The sequence below is a fragment of the Sciurus carolinensis genome, chromosome 4, assembly GCF_902686445.1.
Source record: "Sciurus carolinensis chromosome 4, mSciCar1.2, whole genome shotgun sequence".
Lineage (NCBI taxonomy): Eukaryota > Metazoa > Chordata > Mammalia > Rodentia > Sciuridae > Sciurus > Sciurus carolinensis.
This window is the reverse complement of record NC_062216.1, coordinates 151035745-151053595: the sequence shown is the minus strand read 5'-3', so window position 1 is coordinate 151053595 and position 17851 is coordinate 151035745. Positions and strand designations below refer to the sequence as shown.

General features: G+C 47.8%; 1 protein-coding gene across 2 annotated transcripts in view; it reads right to left on the bottom strand.

Moving 5' to 3' along the window:
* The window catches only part of Plxnc1 (plexin C1), a 141339-nt gene that overhangs the window by 23641 nt on the left and 99847 nt on the right, over nt 1-17851 (bottom strand). For both annotated transcript variants that reach the window (XM_047548414.1, XM_047548413.1), the window contains 2 exons: nt 14102-14248; nt 700-877 (listed from right to left, as the gene is read on the bottom strand). In XM_047548414.1, the coding sequence (XP_047404370.1) occupies nt 700-877; nt 14102-14248 (325 nt within the window). The remainder of the gene's footprint in view (nt 1-699; nt 878-14101; nt 14249-17851) is intronic.

Below are 17851 nucleotides of genomic sequence, written 5' to 3'. Positions count from 1 at the left end.
ACCGCCTGTCATTGCCATGACTCTGCTCTTCTTTCCTGTCCCATTATCTGCTATACAACCCCCTCGGCGGTCTCCCGGGAGGCCGGTGCGGAGCTCGACTTGAAAATGTTGAACATCTGAGGCCACAGAGCCCTGCTACCTGCTCACGCGCCCGTCCCCTTTGCAGTGTACCAGGAGAGCCCGAAAATGAATTCGCAGCAGATGCTGCTGCGTGCGGCGGAGGATGGAGAAGATGCTTAATGCAGGCCGCGATTAGCAGAGAGGAAGATGACCTTTCTGGCATGCTGGAGTTAACACTCAGCGGCTGAGCCACCCGCTAATGACATGCTCGGTATCACAACAAACAAATCAAATGCCAGTGTGAAATGCAACACAGGCAGAGGGCACGGGGTGTACACCTCTTTGTACTTCCTGATGCAAGGTGGTTCCACCTGGTCTCAGGGTCAGCAATCTCATGAATCTGATTTACAAACACAATATGTAAAAAAAAAAAAATGGCATCCCTGAAGGATTATGCTGGCTAGGCAGAGTCACGATGCTGGTAAGAGAGGGAAGTAGTCCCTGGGACCCCCAGATATGCCCTCTGGAGGCAAAATGGCCACATAAGCTTTGCCAAATAGAAGCTACAGGGCAGGGACAGAGCAAAGAGTGGGCAGGCACTTGAAAGGGGACAGGGACAAAGTTCCCACATCGCCTTACCAAGACCAATTTCGTTGAGCTGAAGTCCATAAGGAGAGCCGTTTTTGCTTAAGAATGCTTGGAAAATCTTTTCTTTGGCTTGGCCTATGGTGTCACAGTCAAGAACATTGACTGAAATATTCCGACAGACATCTGCACTCTCATTTTCTGGGATTTTTTCAAAGACGACATTTAATGCCTGTAAGAATACAAACAGGTTTCCAAGTCTATTAGATAATTGCGATCTGAAAGGCATTCATAAAAGACACAAGCTTCTGCGAGGTCTCCTAATACCTCTGACAGCACATTAGCAAACACCGTGGCGCATTATACTACTTTAATCTTTTCTCCATAATCCATTCTTTTCAGGGATAATGGAAAGGAAAACAGAAAGTTAAAACTCTCATTATAGAGCAAGCGTTGAATAAATATATCTGGGAGGAAAAAATATATACACATAAATATTCCAAAAATGGCGATTTCTAATTTCATCCTAAAAAAAAAAAAATTGGAAAGTTTCCACAGTAAATGAGGGCAGACTGGTGATTATCTTTTTTATTAACAGAACCACAGAGTCCCACAAGCAAAGTTCCGGGTGACAGGAAAGGTTACGAGGTCCCCGTATTGATTACACCGAAGAGGTCACTTTTTAATATGCATCATTAATTATGGTGGCATTCATCTCCCCTCCACTTCAACACCTTCAGTCAGACGTGTCTGAGCCCTCATTAAAATACTGAGATTCCCCACCCTGTACTATTATTCCTGCATTAATTACATTTCAGTGCCATTACTTTGTCAGTTAATGCTCCCAGTGCAGCGAAACCTCAAAATCACACTAATGGGGGAAGGAAGGCTGCGTGTGTGGGAACGGAACTGAGGACTAACCCGAGACTCATGGAAAAGCAAGTTCAGGTTTACTTTGTCTAAGAACAAATACATGGTTCTAAAGAATCAAGCTGGCCTACCAGGGATCCTTGGTGGACGGATCAGGGGAGGGCCAAGACCTGCGCCAGTCGCATGGCACAGTTCAGGTTCTCGGGCACTTTGGTCATCTCCGAGTCGCAGGGACGAGGGTTTGGTGGGCTAGGCACAATTATTTTATGGACTTGGGCCTGGCTTAATGAAGGACTATAACATGATCCAAGAATGGGAATGTTAAGACATTCTGGAGCATGAGGACCCTTAGGGTCACCTCAACTTTGAAATGCAGATAATAACAGCAGCGGCGCCTGGAGCGAGCACTGTTAGGAGACGAAGGAGAGCGGCTGGGAAGGCCCCCGGAGGGTGAGGAGGGAGGGACTCACCAGGGTGATGCATGGTCTGCTGTCCTGTGGCTACTGTGTGTCCTCATTTGGAAACACACTGACCGGCAGGACTCAGACTGCATGCTCAGTGTCTCGGTCATTAAAGGTGCCCGCCTTTAATCCCTGACTTCAATCCCAGTCCACCCCTCGCCAGCTGGGTAACCCTCTGTACCTCGGCTTCTCAGCTGTAAAGTGGGAATAACTGTAACTGGCCCCTGAGGGTTCTGTGACAATGACCCACCAAGCCTAACTGGTGACTGGTGGCTAGCATGGGACCTGCCGACCACCGAGTTGGACGGGAGGCCTCTGCACCTGGGCAGCCCCGGGTGGCAGGTTGCCCTTGGAAGCTGTGTTCCTGGAGCTAGTCACTTGGCTCCTCCACCCTCACTATGGGGACAGGGCACGGCAGCTCTGAGGCCACCCATACCTTCACCGAGGCCTCTGCCCTCATGCCTGTCCACCTCCAGAAGGTGCCACCTCCAAGTACATCACCTTGTGGGGAAGGATGTCAACACAGGAACTCGGCGGGCATGGGTGGTGGGGGTGGAGACTTCCAGATCCCAGCAGCGTTAACGAGCCCCTGACAACTGCCAGCATGGCAGAGGCCTCACGTCCCCGTCTGTGGTCCTTAAGTCACGTCTCCCAGTGCTCGTCCCCAGACACGGGTCTGAGTGCTACCTGGTTCATTCTGTTCCTTGTCACAGAACCCTGAGGGGTCAGTCAGCACGGCGAAGCCAGTTCTCAGGGCCTTCCAAGGATAAAGAGAGAAGGCAAATCCCCAAGATATCAGGCCTCACCAGACATGGACTCTGACCCTGCTTGACCTTGGACAACGTCTCAGCCTCCAGAAAGATGAAAAGCACATTTCTGATGTGCATGAGCCACCCATTTGTGGTATTTTGTTATAACTGCCCCAAAGGACGAGACAGATGGCTTAAAAACCTGCCCCTACAATCCTGTCTATGATTACACAAGAGGAAACCTGGGTCCAGTCCTGGCCAAGTGATGAAGGCTCAGGATGAGCCAAACCTGAACTCCCGGGTTGACTCAACCTGGCCCAGACAGGCCTCCGGGCTTGCACGGGGTTGCTGTGGCCTGCGTTCAGAGAACATCCGGGTTCCGACCAGCCACCGACCAGCAAGGGGCTTCAATGCCTCTCAGTTCACAAACAAAAAACAGAAAAGCTGGGGATGCTGGACCAGGAGAACGACCACTGGGCAGACGGTCCAGAAGGAGAAGCTTCATGCCCACGCCATTTCCTTCACTTCCCTTTTTAAACAATATTTATTGGGGCCAAAAACTCAGCCAAATACATTTCAAGACCTACATTTTCTTTTTCCTTTCTGTCCTCTTTTGGTGCTGGGATCAAACCCAGAGCCTTGAGCAAGCTGAGCCTGCGCTCCACTTCTGAGCTCCACGTCACCCCAGGGCGTTGAATCCTCCCAACCTCCTAGCAAGGATCCCTCATGCGAGAGTGAGGGAAGCAAGGCACAGAGGGACTACAGAACTTGCTCCAGGAACCCCAGTAAGTGACAGAGCCAGGAGGCAAACATGATGTGCCTCACTACAGAGTTGGTGCCACCACCTGCCCCCCGCCACAGGGTCGGTCCTTCTTGAACCCTGGCCCTTGCTTCTCAGGGTCCAGTGACAGCCCAGGAACCCTTCTGAGACCTGGCTGTGGGCAGAGTCCTGGGCTGGAGTCCCATGCACTTGGGTGGGGTAAGCACCAGGCCGGTGGCGCGTCCACGCCGGGCTGGCACCTCCATCCGGGGTCTCCTGCGGGCAGTGAGCGCTGTCCCACAGGCTTCCCAGAGAGAGAGGGACGAGAGCACCTTCGAATCACAGCCCTGCCGCGCGGCTCGGGTAATAGTTTTATGGGTATTTGCGAAATAACAATCTGTTACTACCTAAAGGGCACTTTTGTCTTTAACAAAAACACCTCTTTATAGGCAATAAATGCTCCTAAAAACATAACCGTGAGGGGGAAAAAAACCTTAACTGGATGTAAAATAATGTAAATCTCCCACTGCCTCCACAGCTAGATGGGTGGAAAAGAGGTAAATGGCATTTTCTAGCGTCCACAGGGAATTGTGAGAGCAAAGCCAGACGCAAATTGATTCGTATTCATTTCCATGCCGCTGACAGCACCTTCCCGCAGGAGCCTGTGGGACACCCCGCCCACAGCTGGGAAAACCCACCCTGGGCCTCCCTTCCGAGGCAGGAGGATCCGGGCCACCGGGCCACCGTGAGGCAGGGACCTTGCTGGGGGCAGGGGCGCACTCTCCAGGGGGAGCCCCTCCTCCAGCCCCTCCCCCGGCAAACCCAACCCGCCTGGAACCTTCTCCCAGTCCTTGGTGTCAGGTGTGCAAGAAAGACCTTAAGACACTGTCCCTGTTTGTTGGGGGACCATTCACGATAGGTTTGAGGCAGCCGTGAGACAATACTCAGCCACCAGGCGCCTCTGGCAGCTGAGTAAGTCAGGGCCGGTCGGGAGGGCCGGCCCAGCACCTGCTGCCTCCACAGCCCACGGCCAGTCTCTGCAGGCAAGCCACCAACTTCTCCAGCCTTAACATTCTCATCATTCCCATCTCAAAAGGAGGACAGGAACAATAAATAATGACAGTGGTGAGTGTGGTAATGACATGCCTGTAATCTCAGCAGTTTGGGAGGCTGAGGCAGGAGGATCAGAAGTCCAAAGTCAGCCTCAGCAACTTTGTGAGGCCCTAAGTCACTTAACCTTACAACCAACCCCAAAAGGGGGCTGGGGTTGTAGCTCAGTGGCGGAGCACTTGCCTCGCATGTGTGGCACTGGGTTCGATCCTCAGCACCACATAAAAATAAATAAATTAATTAAACAAAAGTATCTACTTTTTAGTTGTCCCTCTACAACTAGAAATGCTTTTTTAAAAAAAATTTAAAAACAAATTTAAAAATAAATAAAAAGGGATGGGGAATAGCTACGCACTCTGGGGTTCAATCCCCAGTACTACTACTACTACTACTACTACTAATAATAATAATAATTAATAATGACAGTAGTAACAGCAAACTAAGGAGTGCTCTGTTGTGCTGAGCATTGTTTAAGAGAGGGCATGTGCGTGCATTAATATGTGTTAATTAATCTCAGATAAATCTTGAGGTGGATTCAATTGTTGTTCTTATTTTGCAGGCGAGACGCCCATGCAGAGAGGGTAAATAAATTGCACAGGGTCACCAGGAAGAGAACCAGGCCCTCGAGCTCCATGTTCTTAAATAACCACTTGGTGATCCTGCCTTTCCAAACGCGAGAAGGTTTTATGAAATAAGTATGGCCCAATTCTATGGGATGGCGATTCATTTTCACTACCCGGGAAGGACTCAAGTGCTCTAAAACGTACACTGGTCTTTTCCCCAGGAAGGTGCCGCTCTGTTAAGAGAAGCTGCTGCAGGGTCTCCCTTCTTCCTCTGCATTAAAGTGTCAGCAAAGCTGAGGTGACACCTAAGGTTGACTGTCAACCACGGCCTTCGTTCCTCCTCTGCTCATAAAAGCCAGGTATTTCCAGAAGTGACTCCAGTGAGACCTGGAAGCACCACAGTGTCAACTCCCCCGTCTCCTCCACCAGCAGCTGGTCCTGCATCCAAGCTTTGGCCAAAAACAGATAAAAGGAAAGCTTTGCTACCTAATCAAAAGGGCTGAGTAGTGCTGGGGGCTATGGCAGCCACCTTGTGAGCAAGAGGGCAGGACCAAGAGGAAAGCAGAGATGGTGGCCCAGAGCTCGGTGGTGATGGAGCGCATGGACCAGCCTTGAGCAGCAGACTAAGACACAACCCCACACCCTTACTATTTCAGGAGCCATCTGACCTATTTTCTCTCACAGCTGAATGTACCCAAACCGACAGCACTACTTTGTCCATGCTGAGGTTGATGAATTCATTCACACACACCTACTTATTTTGCACCTATTGTGTGCAGAGCCCCGCACTCTTCCTGCCTGGTAAGTCCGAGCAGATGAGAACTGAGACATGGATACAACCAATCCCGCCAGGTAGGATGTGGTAGTGGGGACAGGGTGTTTCAGAGGTTCCCATGAGACAGGGGCAGAGGACAGGTAGCTGATTATCAAAGAAAAGAAAATGGGTAGAGAGCGCGTCTCTATCAACTAGTCGCACTTTCCAACACAAGCAGTCACCCCCTGGGGCTACTCTTTCCTGCCTTTTGGTCACATGGAAAGAAAGGAAACCCAAAATCTATAAACGGGCCAGGCACCCCAACTCCCACGGGCACAAGCGCTGGGTACCCTCCTTTCCAGAGGAGTCTCTCTCTTGCTCTCTCTCTGTTCCGTCTGTTAAATAAAACTCACTTTCTACTTTTGCCTCGGTGTTCCTTGAGGCAGGGAGGAATGAGGCATGAGGACCTACCTGATCCTGATCTTCAAGACCAGTATCTCTGGTCTTGTATCTCGCTTCCAGCTTGGAGCAGGTATTCCAAGGGAGAGGGGTTGGGACTGGGTGTGCAGAAGCTCCCCAAAGGGAGGCCTCTGGACATGCAGACGCGTGGCTCTCAGCTTCAATTTTTAACTTGGGCTACCACATCAGGAAACCTAGAGAAAGAATCCCACTTCTTTGGGGTGGAAAGACGGACCAGGCTTGCTGTCCCCAAACCACCACCTGCCAACTGAGGAAAAAGCCCTGTACTATTTATAGAAGCCCAAAAAAAGGTGAAGGAGAGAATGCAGTTCCGTGCCTCTAATAATAATAGCCAACACTGTTGAACATACTGGGAATGAATGTGCTGATTTCATGAACCTCACAACTTTATGCAGTGGGTACTATTATTAGCTCATTTAACAGATGGAGAAACTGAGACACGGAGAGGTTTGGAAACTCATTCAAGATCATAGAGCCGGTAGGGGCACAAGAAAGATAGATCCAGACTCTTAACTGCAAAGCCGGAAGGCCAATCAAGGTGCCCACCTTCCCTGGGCAGCCAGCCCCACCCTGCCCGAGATTCTCAGTCAGTGCCACCAGAGGAGGCAGGCTGGACACCTGGGAGAGGAAGCTGGACCCCCTAACACTGGTTTGGCACTGAACCTCATGGAACCCACTGAATCCACAGCACCCTGTGGTTCAGGTGACACCCATGGGCATTTTTGCAGAATTCAGGATCATTTCCTTACCTCTGCTGCTGGCTGTGGCCACATGGCCAAGTTCTGGCCAATGACATGAAGTGGATGTGTTCTGTGGCAGCTCCCAAGAAACTTCCCTATAAGACAGCTGGTGACCATCTGTCCCCTTTTCTCAGCCCTGCTGAGGTTCCGCAGTAGAAATGTGGAAGGAGGCTGGGGAAGCAGGCACCTTAGATCATGAGGCAATCTGGTCGACAGAAGAGCGTGGGGCCGTGAAGTTATCAGAACAGGAACCACCACCGAGGACTGCACCCCCAAACTGCACGTGGGAGAAAAACCAGCTTCTCTGTGGCTCAAGCCCCAGGCCACTCACGGTTCTGTGCAGACGGACAGCACCCAGCAATGCACGACCAGGGCCTGGCACTGAGGAGTTATTAGAAGCAGGGCCATCTGGGAAGTGCCCAGCTAGGGACACTGCACCATGTCCCAAACCAGCCTCTTTTGGGTAGCTGTTCAGGATGATCACTGTTTTTTCCTGTCCACATTTACCAGCTGCCACTGGTTGTAAATGCCCAGCTTCAGGAGTTACATGTAACATTTTAACATAAACACAGGCATTTAAGAAATGTTTTCCATGATGATGGAACTGGCTAATCAATTCCCCTGCATCACCCATCATCAATAACTAACTAACCACAAGGAACGCGGAAGGGACACTTCTGCCCAGTGCACCTTACAGGCGACAAGAAAAACAGCTCTGACAAGAAAAACAGACAAAGTGGCTAAGCAAGTTACGTGTATTATTTTCTGATCTCGTGTCAGTTGTACAGTGGTGGGTTTTCATCACTGACTGATGAAAAAGCAGATTGAGAGACATAGGTGACTTGTCCAAGGTCACGCAGAGGAGTGGCCTGAGCTGGATCTGTCCAGACCCAGGACTGTCAGACTCCACGCTCCACCCACCTCCTTGGCCCCAGGGCACATGGATCTATGACGGCATTCCTATCTCCTGAGTGGTCTCCCCCATGGTCCCTCCACACCTTCTGGCAGTTCTGGGTCTTGAGGACATAGAGAAAGTGAGGCTGTAGGAGCTGAGAGGCTGAATCTGAAGTGGGAGTGACATTTTCCTAGCGGGAGGATGACCCGGTTGCCTTCCTGGTTCTCCACCTCATTTCTGGTGAAGAAGGGCCGGGAAGTCGCTGCATCTTTGCCAGAATACCTGATAATACCCCGAAAGTAATTGTCAAAGAATTTATTACAAACCAGCAACTTCATTGTAAAAGGTCTTAGAGCAATAATTGCTTTCATTAAATAAAACCTATAAAATATATTTCTAATTTCATTCCAGGGCCAAATGAAAGTCAAGAGAAAAAGGTCTGGTTCTTATACCAAACTCAGAAAAGCCTCCAAGTGTTTCCAAGCTGGAGTCAGCGGCCCTGGGACATCACAGCTATCCTCCCCTTAAAAGTTGGGTCTGCCCCACCTCCCTCCTTACTCTATACCCCACTCCTCTCCCCACCCAAGACGGACAGGCCAGAACTCCCTGGATCCAAGGATTCTGCTCCCTGACATCATAAGGTGGGTGTTGGGGGGCAAGGGGGCACTTTCCATGTCAAAGAAACAAGTTAGAGAAAAATTCCTCACATTGAAGTTTCTCTTACCGATTTTTCTATATTTGTGAGCGTCTGTGCATCCTAGAATGAAGTGAGCAGAACTGATTTAGCTCAAAATAATTGATTTCAATATTTTCTGGGTTTTTGTTCTGTTTTTCTTTTTGCAGAAAGCCCCGTAAGTTCCATTTCCATTGCTGTGTTCCCAGAAGGGAAGCAAAGAGACTAAGTCTTTTGGGATTGGTAGGATGGAGGATTTTACTTTTTATTATGTCAAGTCCCTAGATTAAGGGCCTATAAACTTTCTATAAAGGGCCAGATAGTAAATATTTAAAGCTTAGAGGCTCACGTGGTCTCTGTTGCAACTATGCAACTCTGTCATTGTAGCAGGAAAGCAGTCATAGGGAATGAGGAAATGAATGGGCATGGCTATGTTCCAATAAAACTTTATTTATAAAAATAAACAGGGGATCACATTTGGCCCCAGGCTTTCTTCTGCTGATTCCTGATGTAGATAACAGTATCTTCCAATGGAAGACTGATTTACAATGCCTAAAAGACAAATCTAGAAAATGCTTTTCATCTCCATCATCATTTGTGATAAAAGTTATCATCCTCTGAAGGGTACAAATATAAATAAAGATTCTAACAATGAAATAATAGAATCACATTTGAGTCACAGAGAAGAAAATTAAACACTTTTGTACTTAGATAACTAAATTATTTTCTAATTCCAAGATTACAGACGTGAGAAGAAAGAATATGGAGAGGAAAGCCATTTAAAGCACTCATTTACAGTTAATTTTTCATTTTCCATGGCTTGCCATCAACTAGGGAATGACTTACCTAACATGATTATAAAAAATGGTTTCACTCTTTGATCAGGAAGCTCAGAACACTATGAAGTTAGTAATGGTTTCAGTATTATTGCAAGTCATAATGGAAATGATTTGCAGTATGGTAGAAAGAAAAGGAAAAAAAAAAATCTCAAGAATTGTTAATTAACTTCACTGTTTCTCCACAAATGCTAGGAGTATTAAAAACAAGATTGCTGAAGTGCAAACATCAGGATTTAATGAACAATGGGATGTAATTGAAGTAACAGAGAATGACTTAATCGGGACAGTGGGTTGTTTAATTATGGGGATAATGGATCTTCTGCAAGGACAAACTAAATGGAACAGAAGGAGCTGGGTTGAGGAAGCACGCAGATGAGATCCTCCTGCTTGAGGTGGCCAGTGCTGTCATAGATGAACTCTTTCATTACACAAGATTGCCCCAAAATGGTAACCACTGGGGGAAAAGACAAGATTGGTGTGGGCTGGCGGAAACCTTCAATAAATCATAATGGAGGCATTAAGATTTGTGCAGGCGGGTACCTGTGCTTTCTCAAGAAATTCTAATAATCTTAAAGACTTTCTTATAGATATGAGAATGAGTGCAATAATATGTTTGTCAGAACCCTGTTTCCCAGGGTGCCAAGATGCTATCTCTCCGATACAGCAGATTGGCAAACTCATTTCCTGGGTTTAAGAGTTCAAAAAACCATTTCTCGCTTAACTTTGATTACAAGTCAACCTCCTCTTGCTAATTCAGCATGCTTGCTACGAGTTATTGGTTTTTCTCATCTCCTCTTGAAAGTGAGGCAAATGTCCTTTCTCCCATGTGGTACACTTTCCTGGAACTGAAATCCTCAAGCCTTTGCTAGCTTCCCCAGAGGTGCATGGGATGTGCACTAAAATCATGCTCTTGACATAGGTCAGAATATAAGACCTGAGACACACCACCGAAAAAAACTAGTGGGCCTACAATTTTGCAATGGGAGAAAACCAGCAAAGCAATAGGACTTATTCCTCTTCTATTTGTCAAACCTGAATTCCTGGACATCAAAGGAAGACTAGGGTCCTGTGTGTAGACAAGCCTTCTCTGGCTGCTAGCCCCAGGAGCAAGCTGATGTTAGGGTGGTTTGCCTCACTGGGTCTGTCCGGGGTAGCTCACAGTACAGAGGAACAGTGGCTTTATGGGACTTGGCTCAGACTGAGGAAAGACAGGAGTTTTCCCTCTAGGATGTAAGGAACAAAGCATAACTTCCCAGAGCCCATTTGTTAGTATAATGATTTCACGTATAAGAAGTTGGCAGAATGTCTTTATGTTCTAGAAAACACCCCACACCTCAGGGAGAACACATCCTAATCTTAGAGGTGTGAAACCTAACTTTTAGGTTGTTATACGAGATGCTGTGCTTCTGAGTGTGTAATGGAATGGGGGTTCAGGCCTTTTCGAAAAGGTGTCCCTGCCATGGGACCGGGCTCTGTCATTTCAAGTTACTCATTGGCTGCTCTCCATTTTTCTCTGACTTTCCTTTCCTTGAAAGAATTTGCGTGTTCGTGTGCGCGCGCGCACACACACACACACACACACACACCCAGAATGAGTCTGTTCACCACACCTTGGTTTTCAATTACATAAACCACCTCGGGCAAATTTAGCAAAGCAAGACTTTAAAACCACTGGGTGTATAGCCTGGGAGGGGGGAGAAGTGAGGTGGGAAATAGAGGAGGAGGCAGGAAGGAAGAAAATTAGAAATAAGATGGTTCAGGCTGGGGGAACTTGCCTGAAAGGAAATGAAAAACCTTAAATTTTTTATATTGACCTTCTGCTAACGTTTTGTCACAAGAGCTTAGACCGGATCATGTGCCTTCTCTTGGGCTTCTAGTATAATCACCCACCATGAGAGAGAGCTTGGGACAGGTCCAATAAAAGACACTTAAAAACCATTCTTAAAGGCAAGGCCCCTAGAAACAAGTGGCCCACCCCCTTTCCCAGTCTCAAGTCTATCCACCCGCAAATCCGAATTTGAAAAGGAAGAAATGTAGATTTAATTTTCCATTCGCCTTTTCCCCAGGGGCTGTGAGGAAAAAAAAATTTTTTTCAAGAGTCAACATGAATTTCTTCAACATCAAGTAACGTTTTGATGAGTTGAGTGCTAACAAATCAGAAACACATGGTCTTAATTGACTGTGAAATAAATAATGTTTCAAAATGAAAGGCAGAAAAAGCATTCAGATGTAAAGCATTAAAAAGGACTCAAACCTCAAAAGTTGCTTCAGGCAACTTCCCCCACTTCCCCCCTCCTTCCCTCTCCTTCCTGTCAGGGTTCAATGTTTTCATGAAACTGAAATACTGCTGGGTTCCCCCAGCCTCCATTCACTCACAAACAGTTCTCTTCTCTTTGGGGAACCTCTTAGTCTGTTTTCTGTTGTTATAACAAAATACTAGCCTCACTGGAGGCCTTGGTGGTTTATGAAGGGAAGAGGCTGATGTAGCTCACAGTTCTGGAAGTCCAAGAGCATGGCGCCAGCATCTCCCAGCTTCTGGTTAGGGCCAAGGGCGGCTCACCAAGGGGGAGGAGAAAGCAGCCCAGAAAGCCACCCATGTATCCACCCACTCCCTAGGGACTACATCCACCCCACCTATGGCCTACTTAGCTCTAAAGGCCCTGGCAGCTCGAAGTACTTTTACATTTCCATTTCAATGTGAGTTTGGTGGCAACAAACCATACCCAAGCTACAGCAGAGAACCTAGGAGCTTCTGAAAATGTATCAAAGTAAAAGCATGAACATCTTCTAGGTTAGGACCAAGAACCTGGGTTTGCAGACAAAACCAGGATCAAGGAGAGTCTCCAGGTCCTGGTACAAAGCTGGTCTTTTATTCTCCACACTGGACACATTGAGATTTTCTGAAGAGATTAAAAATATATTCATTCCTAGGCCCAATCCCCACTCCTGACAGAAGGCCCAGGCACTGGTACTTCTAGATGTGGATCTGCATTTCTGACATGTTGGATGAGATCTGATTTACCTGAATAAAGTTCTACTAGCACTTACGTGCCTGGTGATGTTCTAAGTGCCTTATACGATAAGACTTTCTTAATCCTCATAATGCCCCATGTGATGGGCAGGGGTCATGACTGTCATGTTCATTTTGCACATGGTGAGACTGAGGCACAGAGAGGTTTGAGACTTGCCCAGTGTCACACAGCTAGCCAGTGGCAGGATTCAAACCTGCCTGCTTCTGAGACCATGCTCTCTTAACCGCTATACCACTAGTTCTCAAGCAGCATCACAATGTCAGGTAGCTCATTAGAAATGCAGGTTCCCAGGCCATATTCTAGACCCACTGAAGCAGAGACTCTGGGGTGCTAACAAGCTCTCTAGGTAGCATGATGCATGGTAAAGTTTGAGAACCACTGCACTCTCTCTCAGATGCAGATCGTGAATGTCTAGCTCAGTTTCCCACCTCTCTGATGGTGGTGGAGCAGGGTGCCATCTTTAATGGAGGAATGAGCTGCATCTGGTGCAATGGGACTAGTTGATCTATGGACTATTTGCCCACCAGAGCACATAACTATTACCGGGTCCTCAGCAATGTGGTGCCTTCCCCAATTAGGGAGAGAATTCTTCCAGGATGACAGCGTAGGACTCCATCCAGAGTGAAGCCACAGGAGCCTCAGCTTCTTATAAGCAATGCCCAAAACCCAACATAATCTTTTCCTCCCTCTCCACTAAGGAGATGGTGAAGAAGCCAAGTCTCCAAGTCAAAAATCAAACCAAAACACAGTAATCTCTTCCCCAAAACTACATTAACAGAATAGCTTAGAAATTCCTAAGTCAATGGGGGGAGTTTCCACACGGGGCTCCCTCTATGAAAGTCTTGAATGTGCCTCCTCCGTTCGGTCTGTCTTTGTGTAGGAGGGATAGCAGGTGGGTGGAGAGGTAATGGGTTAAAAGGAAGTTCTCCAATGGGCGAAACCCTCCAGCAGCCAGGCAATCATCCCCCTGCAGTGATTTACAGCGTGCCTCTAAAAATATCTATGAGATCACAGTACATTAAGTGCATGACACCAAACATTTGTAACTAATCCATGAAAATAAAGTAAGGGCGTCATGTTGCATGGGGAACGCAGAGGAATTTGTCTTGTGTTATCGTTCTAAAATAAGACGGCCTCAATTTGGTTGAAATATATCTTCACACATTGTCTTCCCGGAGCAGAGCCATTTGAGAAATTCTGATTGCAATTATAAGTGCTGAATAGGGAGTACTTTGCATTTCCTTTGATGATGCTGAAAGCTATAAGCAATCCTGATATTAAAATCTTTGGAAATTGATGAGTACCCCAGGCATCATTACAATGCTTTCTCACCCAATCCCAGTAATTAGAATCTATTATGTGAACACGTGTTAATAGTTTATCAACTACTGCTTTTAATTAACAAAACGTATGAGGCCTCCTGTAGTAGTAGAAGGAAGGGTGTCAGTTCCTTTCAAGTGACCGGCCTCCACCCGCACCCCGTCTGCCAGCCAGAGCCAGCCTGGATATGGTGCTTAATGGCAAACATACCACAGTACTGAATTCGGGAACCTGCCACAGCAGCCAGTCTTCATTAAGGGTGTACAGCGCCTTGCAAGTGATTACGTCTACAGGACCCTTGTTTATTTTCTGGTTCAGAGTCGTCACCAGCAAATAGAACGGTTCTCCAACAGTCTCCTTGGAGAAGATGCAAAAGCGACAGTTAGTTTTCTGCAGAAGCCACTGTACTTTCCAAAGAATTAAACTTTCGATTTGTGGCAGTATGACAAGAGACAGGAGGCAGTGTTTTCTAACAATCAACATGAAACTCCCGAGAAAATACATATTGCTTCACTTGGGATCCGGAGCAAAACCCAGGAACCCGACTCATCGCCCCTGCGCATGTGCCTTTGCGCATGCGTGCATCTATTTGCACTAGCACACCCAGTAATTCTGTTTTCTCATGTTTAAGCTTATACATGGTAGACTAATGCTCATCAGTGGGCTACTGCCTAAGAACAGTTACTAGAAAGCTGAGATTAACCTGTGTTTACATTTTTATTTAATCGCTTTTAGCAAACCAAAAATAAATGACATTTTAAAAAATGCACAATGATTAGCCTTGGGAACAAGAATGAATATATGAACATTGCTACATTTGCCAAGGAGGGTGTTTTTTGGTGTGAACAGTTTTTCATGAGGGAACTGACCTTCAGTTAAGCTGTCTGCAGCCTTGTCTCTTCCCAGTGTGCCCGGCCTGCCTCTGGCTGTCCCAGGACACCTCCTCACAATCTCATCCAGGCACCTTTGCTTGTGCTGAGCCACAGAGGTAGTCTGGGTTACTCCTTTCCCTGGACCACAAGCCAATTCCATTCCTCAAAGGCTTTGCCCAAACACTCAGCCCTGTCCTGATGGCTTCTGTTTCCAAACTTCTGCCACATACACTTTTTCCTGGATGGGGAGCTGCCTCCTCTAGGCTGTTACTAAAATGCCTCAAATTGGTAGCCACTATCTGTTGGGAAGGAGTCTGAGCGGCTCAAGCCGGAGGCTGTGTGTTCCGCTTCCACCACATCCTCCCAAGGCATGTAGCCCTGGGTCAGCTATGGAGCATTTGCTAAATAATAAACCTTCTATGATCCACTGATAGTCGGCAGATACAAGGGGGAGGAAGAACTGTGACCGAGGCCAGGAAGTCAAAGTGCCTTAGAGAGGATAAAAAGCAGCCATGTGGCTATGGCTGGAAGCACCAATTTACAAAGTCAAGCTTTATAGTCATGATGTCCAGATTTCAAACAATTCCACCAACTTTCACACACTTTCTCTTGAACAGGTAAATTACCTGTGAGCTCTGTTAAGTCTCCTGGGATCCACCCCCTAACTCCATCCCTTCCTTTACACTTACTGCAAGCACATTCGCCCTTCCCAGTCCTGGGGCTTCCTCTTGCCCCTTCTGCCACCCTCCTCTCCACATATACGTTCTGCCCTCCACTGGACTCCCTTCATTCCCTCTCTCTCCCCTACTGATACATCCCTGGGTTGCTTCTTCAGTGCAGGAAACAGGTGGAATGTTCAAACATTCCCAAGGTGGGGAGGCCACTGGGACCAGAACATATTTAGCTCTCACAAGAAACTTCCTTTATTTGGTGGTTCGCAAACTCACCGCTCTCTGTTCTTTCTCTCCACCCCCTTGGGTAATGTCCTGACCACAAACCCAGAGCCATACTTCTCTCTTCCTCCAGAGCAGATCAGAGGTGAGGCTGAGCACCCCTGTGCAGGGGCCAGGCATGCCCACAGGGGCTGGATCGGGGCCAGGTCTCCTGGACTGTGTGAAGGGACAGCTACTAACTCTAGGGTCCTCTGGTCAGGATTCTCCAGACTGTAACCAGACTGAGTTAGCGACATCTGAGATTACACTGCTGCCCATGTTCAAGGTTCTAAGCCTGGCTAGTCGTCCCCAGAATCTCTTGGGGCGCTCTTAGAAAGATGCCTGGGCCCCCTGGGCCCCAGAGTAGACCAGTCCAACTGGGAATTCTGGAGAGGAGGCTCCGGCATCCATAGTTTTTAAAACTTTCAGGCGCTGGGGTGGGGAATTCTGATCTGTGAGCAATTTAGGGAACCACGGGGCCGTAAGGTTTCTCTGTCACCACTGAACACAAGGCCTAGGTGAGGCACACCTGTTGGGGACTGACTCCCCTCCGGCAGGGGCTGGGCTTAGCACTCTAGCAGACCAGGGCTGACTATTCTCAGCACACAGTGAGGTGGCTGAGAGTTCCAGGCTCTGATGCTGCCCCACACCAACAGCGGGACCTCTTCTGTGTGCCTCATGTGGCCCAAACGCAGCATGGTCAGGAGGGCACTTGCCTCACAGGACTGTTGAGGGGATTACACGAGAAAAGGTGAGCGAAGCTCTCTGTGTGATGCCTGGCACAGCCAATAAATGGCAGCCTCCAATAAGTGGCCATTGTTGTCATTGTTTTCCCCACCAGGCCTTGGCGCCTTGGAAGGGGCAGTTACCTGGCAGTTGTGAGCTAGTGTGGCCCACTGGACATCTGTGGATGGGGTGGGAGGCCCAGGGCCATCAGCGGCCCACACCCTGGGAGTACCTGGTTGAGGTGGCTCCGCAGGCCTCCCCCCCAGAAGGAATTATTCCACTGAAAGCGAAAGTATCTCCGACTGGCTGGATGCCACTTCCTCCGGGGTGCTGAACCGCCCACTTGCCACCCGAGTGCTCCCTGCACTCTTGAATCAGCACCGAGAAATCTTGACCCAGAATGCTTTGCTCAAAGGGCCGCTTGGGCTGGGAGCCCAGATTTTCTGAATACCTCACCCTTTTCAGGCCCAAAAGCAGCCCTTGAAAGCTCAGAGTGTGCATCACAAGATCCCAGAAGATGGTGCTGGAAGGGAATTTAAAACCAACAACCACACCCCTCTTGGTGTGGGGAGGAAACGGATGCCCTCCCCGATATAAAGAGCCTGTCCAGTGACACCCAGCTGGCCTCACTGCTTCTGGCAAGACCCCCTCGTCCAGGGCTTTCTGCTCCCTCAGGGGTTCTCAAACATGGGCACACAGGATTACTCTGAGGCGCTTATGAAAAGCAGGGATTACTGGTCCCAGCCCGAGTCTCTGGTTCAGCAGAGCCTCTGGGAGCTGGAGGTGGCTTCTGAAGACCAAGACCAGGGAACTGGGCAAGTTTCACTGCTTCTGATCAGCAGCAGTTTTGGCTGAAACAATGACAGTAGGAAGCAAAAAATATTCACCCCAGAAATAACCACTCGACACCTCCCCAAAGCATATGATGATTTATACCAAGTAAACAGAAAAGAAGGCAGATTTCATTAATCTTAATAAACAGGCATTGCCTTGGGAGAGCAAGGAGTTGGTAAAAAATTTTAAAAAAAAATTGTGCATCTACTCTAAGATTGCATTAAACATTAAACTGAGCACAGTCTATTTAAAGTGCTGCTTTTGGATCTAAACTTAAGTAGCACTGTTAAAACCTGTGGCATAGCAGTGTATCTTATTCAGAGTTTAATTAGATTTCGAAACTAGCTGCAAATACACAATTATGCAGTTTTGCTGGAATCTGGATGACTGGTAAAATTAAAGAAGGATAAGAACCTTCTGTAGCGGGGGAGCCTCAGAGGGCCAAACAAAGATTGAGTTCAAGAGCATACCTTTACTTTCATATTAATATTTTATAATAATAATGGCCAACATGTATGGAGTGCTTGCTGAGTGGTAAGGGATTGCATACATCTTCTCATCCATGCTTCAAAACAGTCTCAAAATATTCTTCTTTT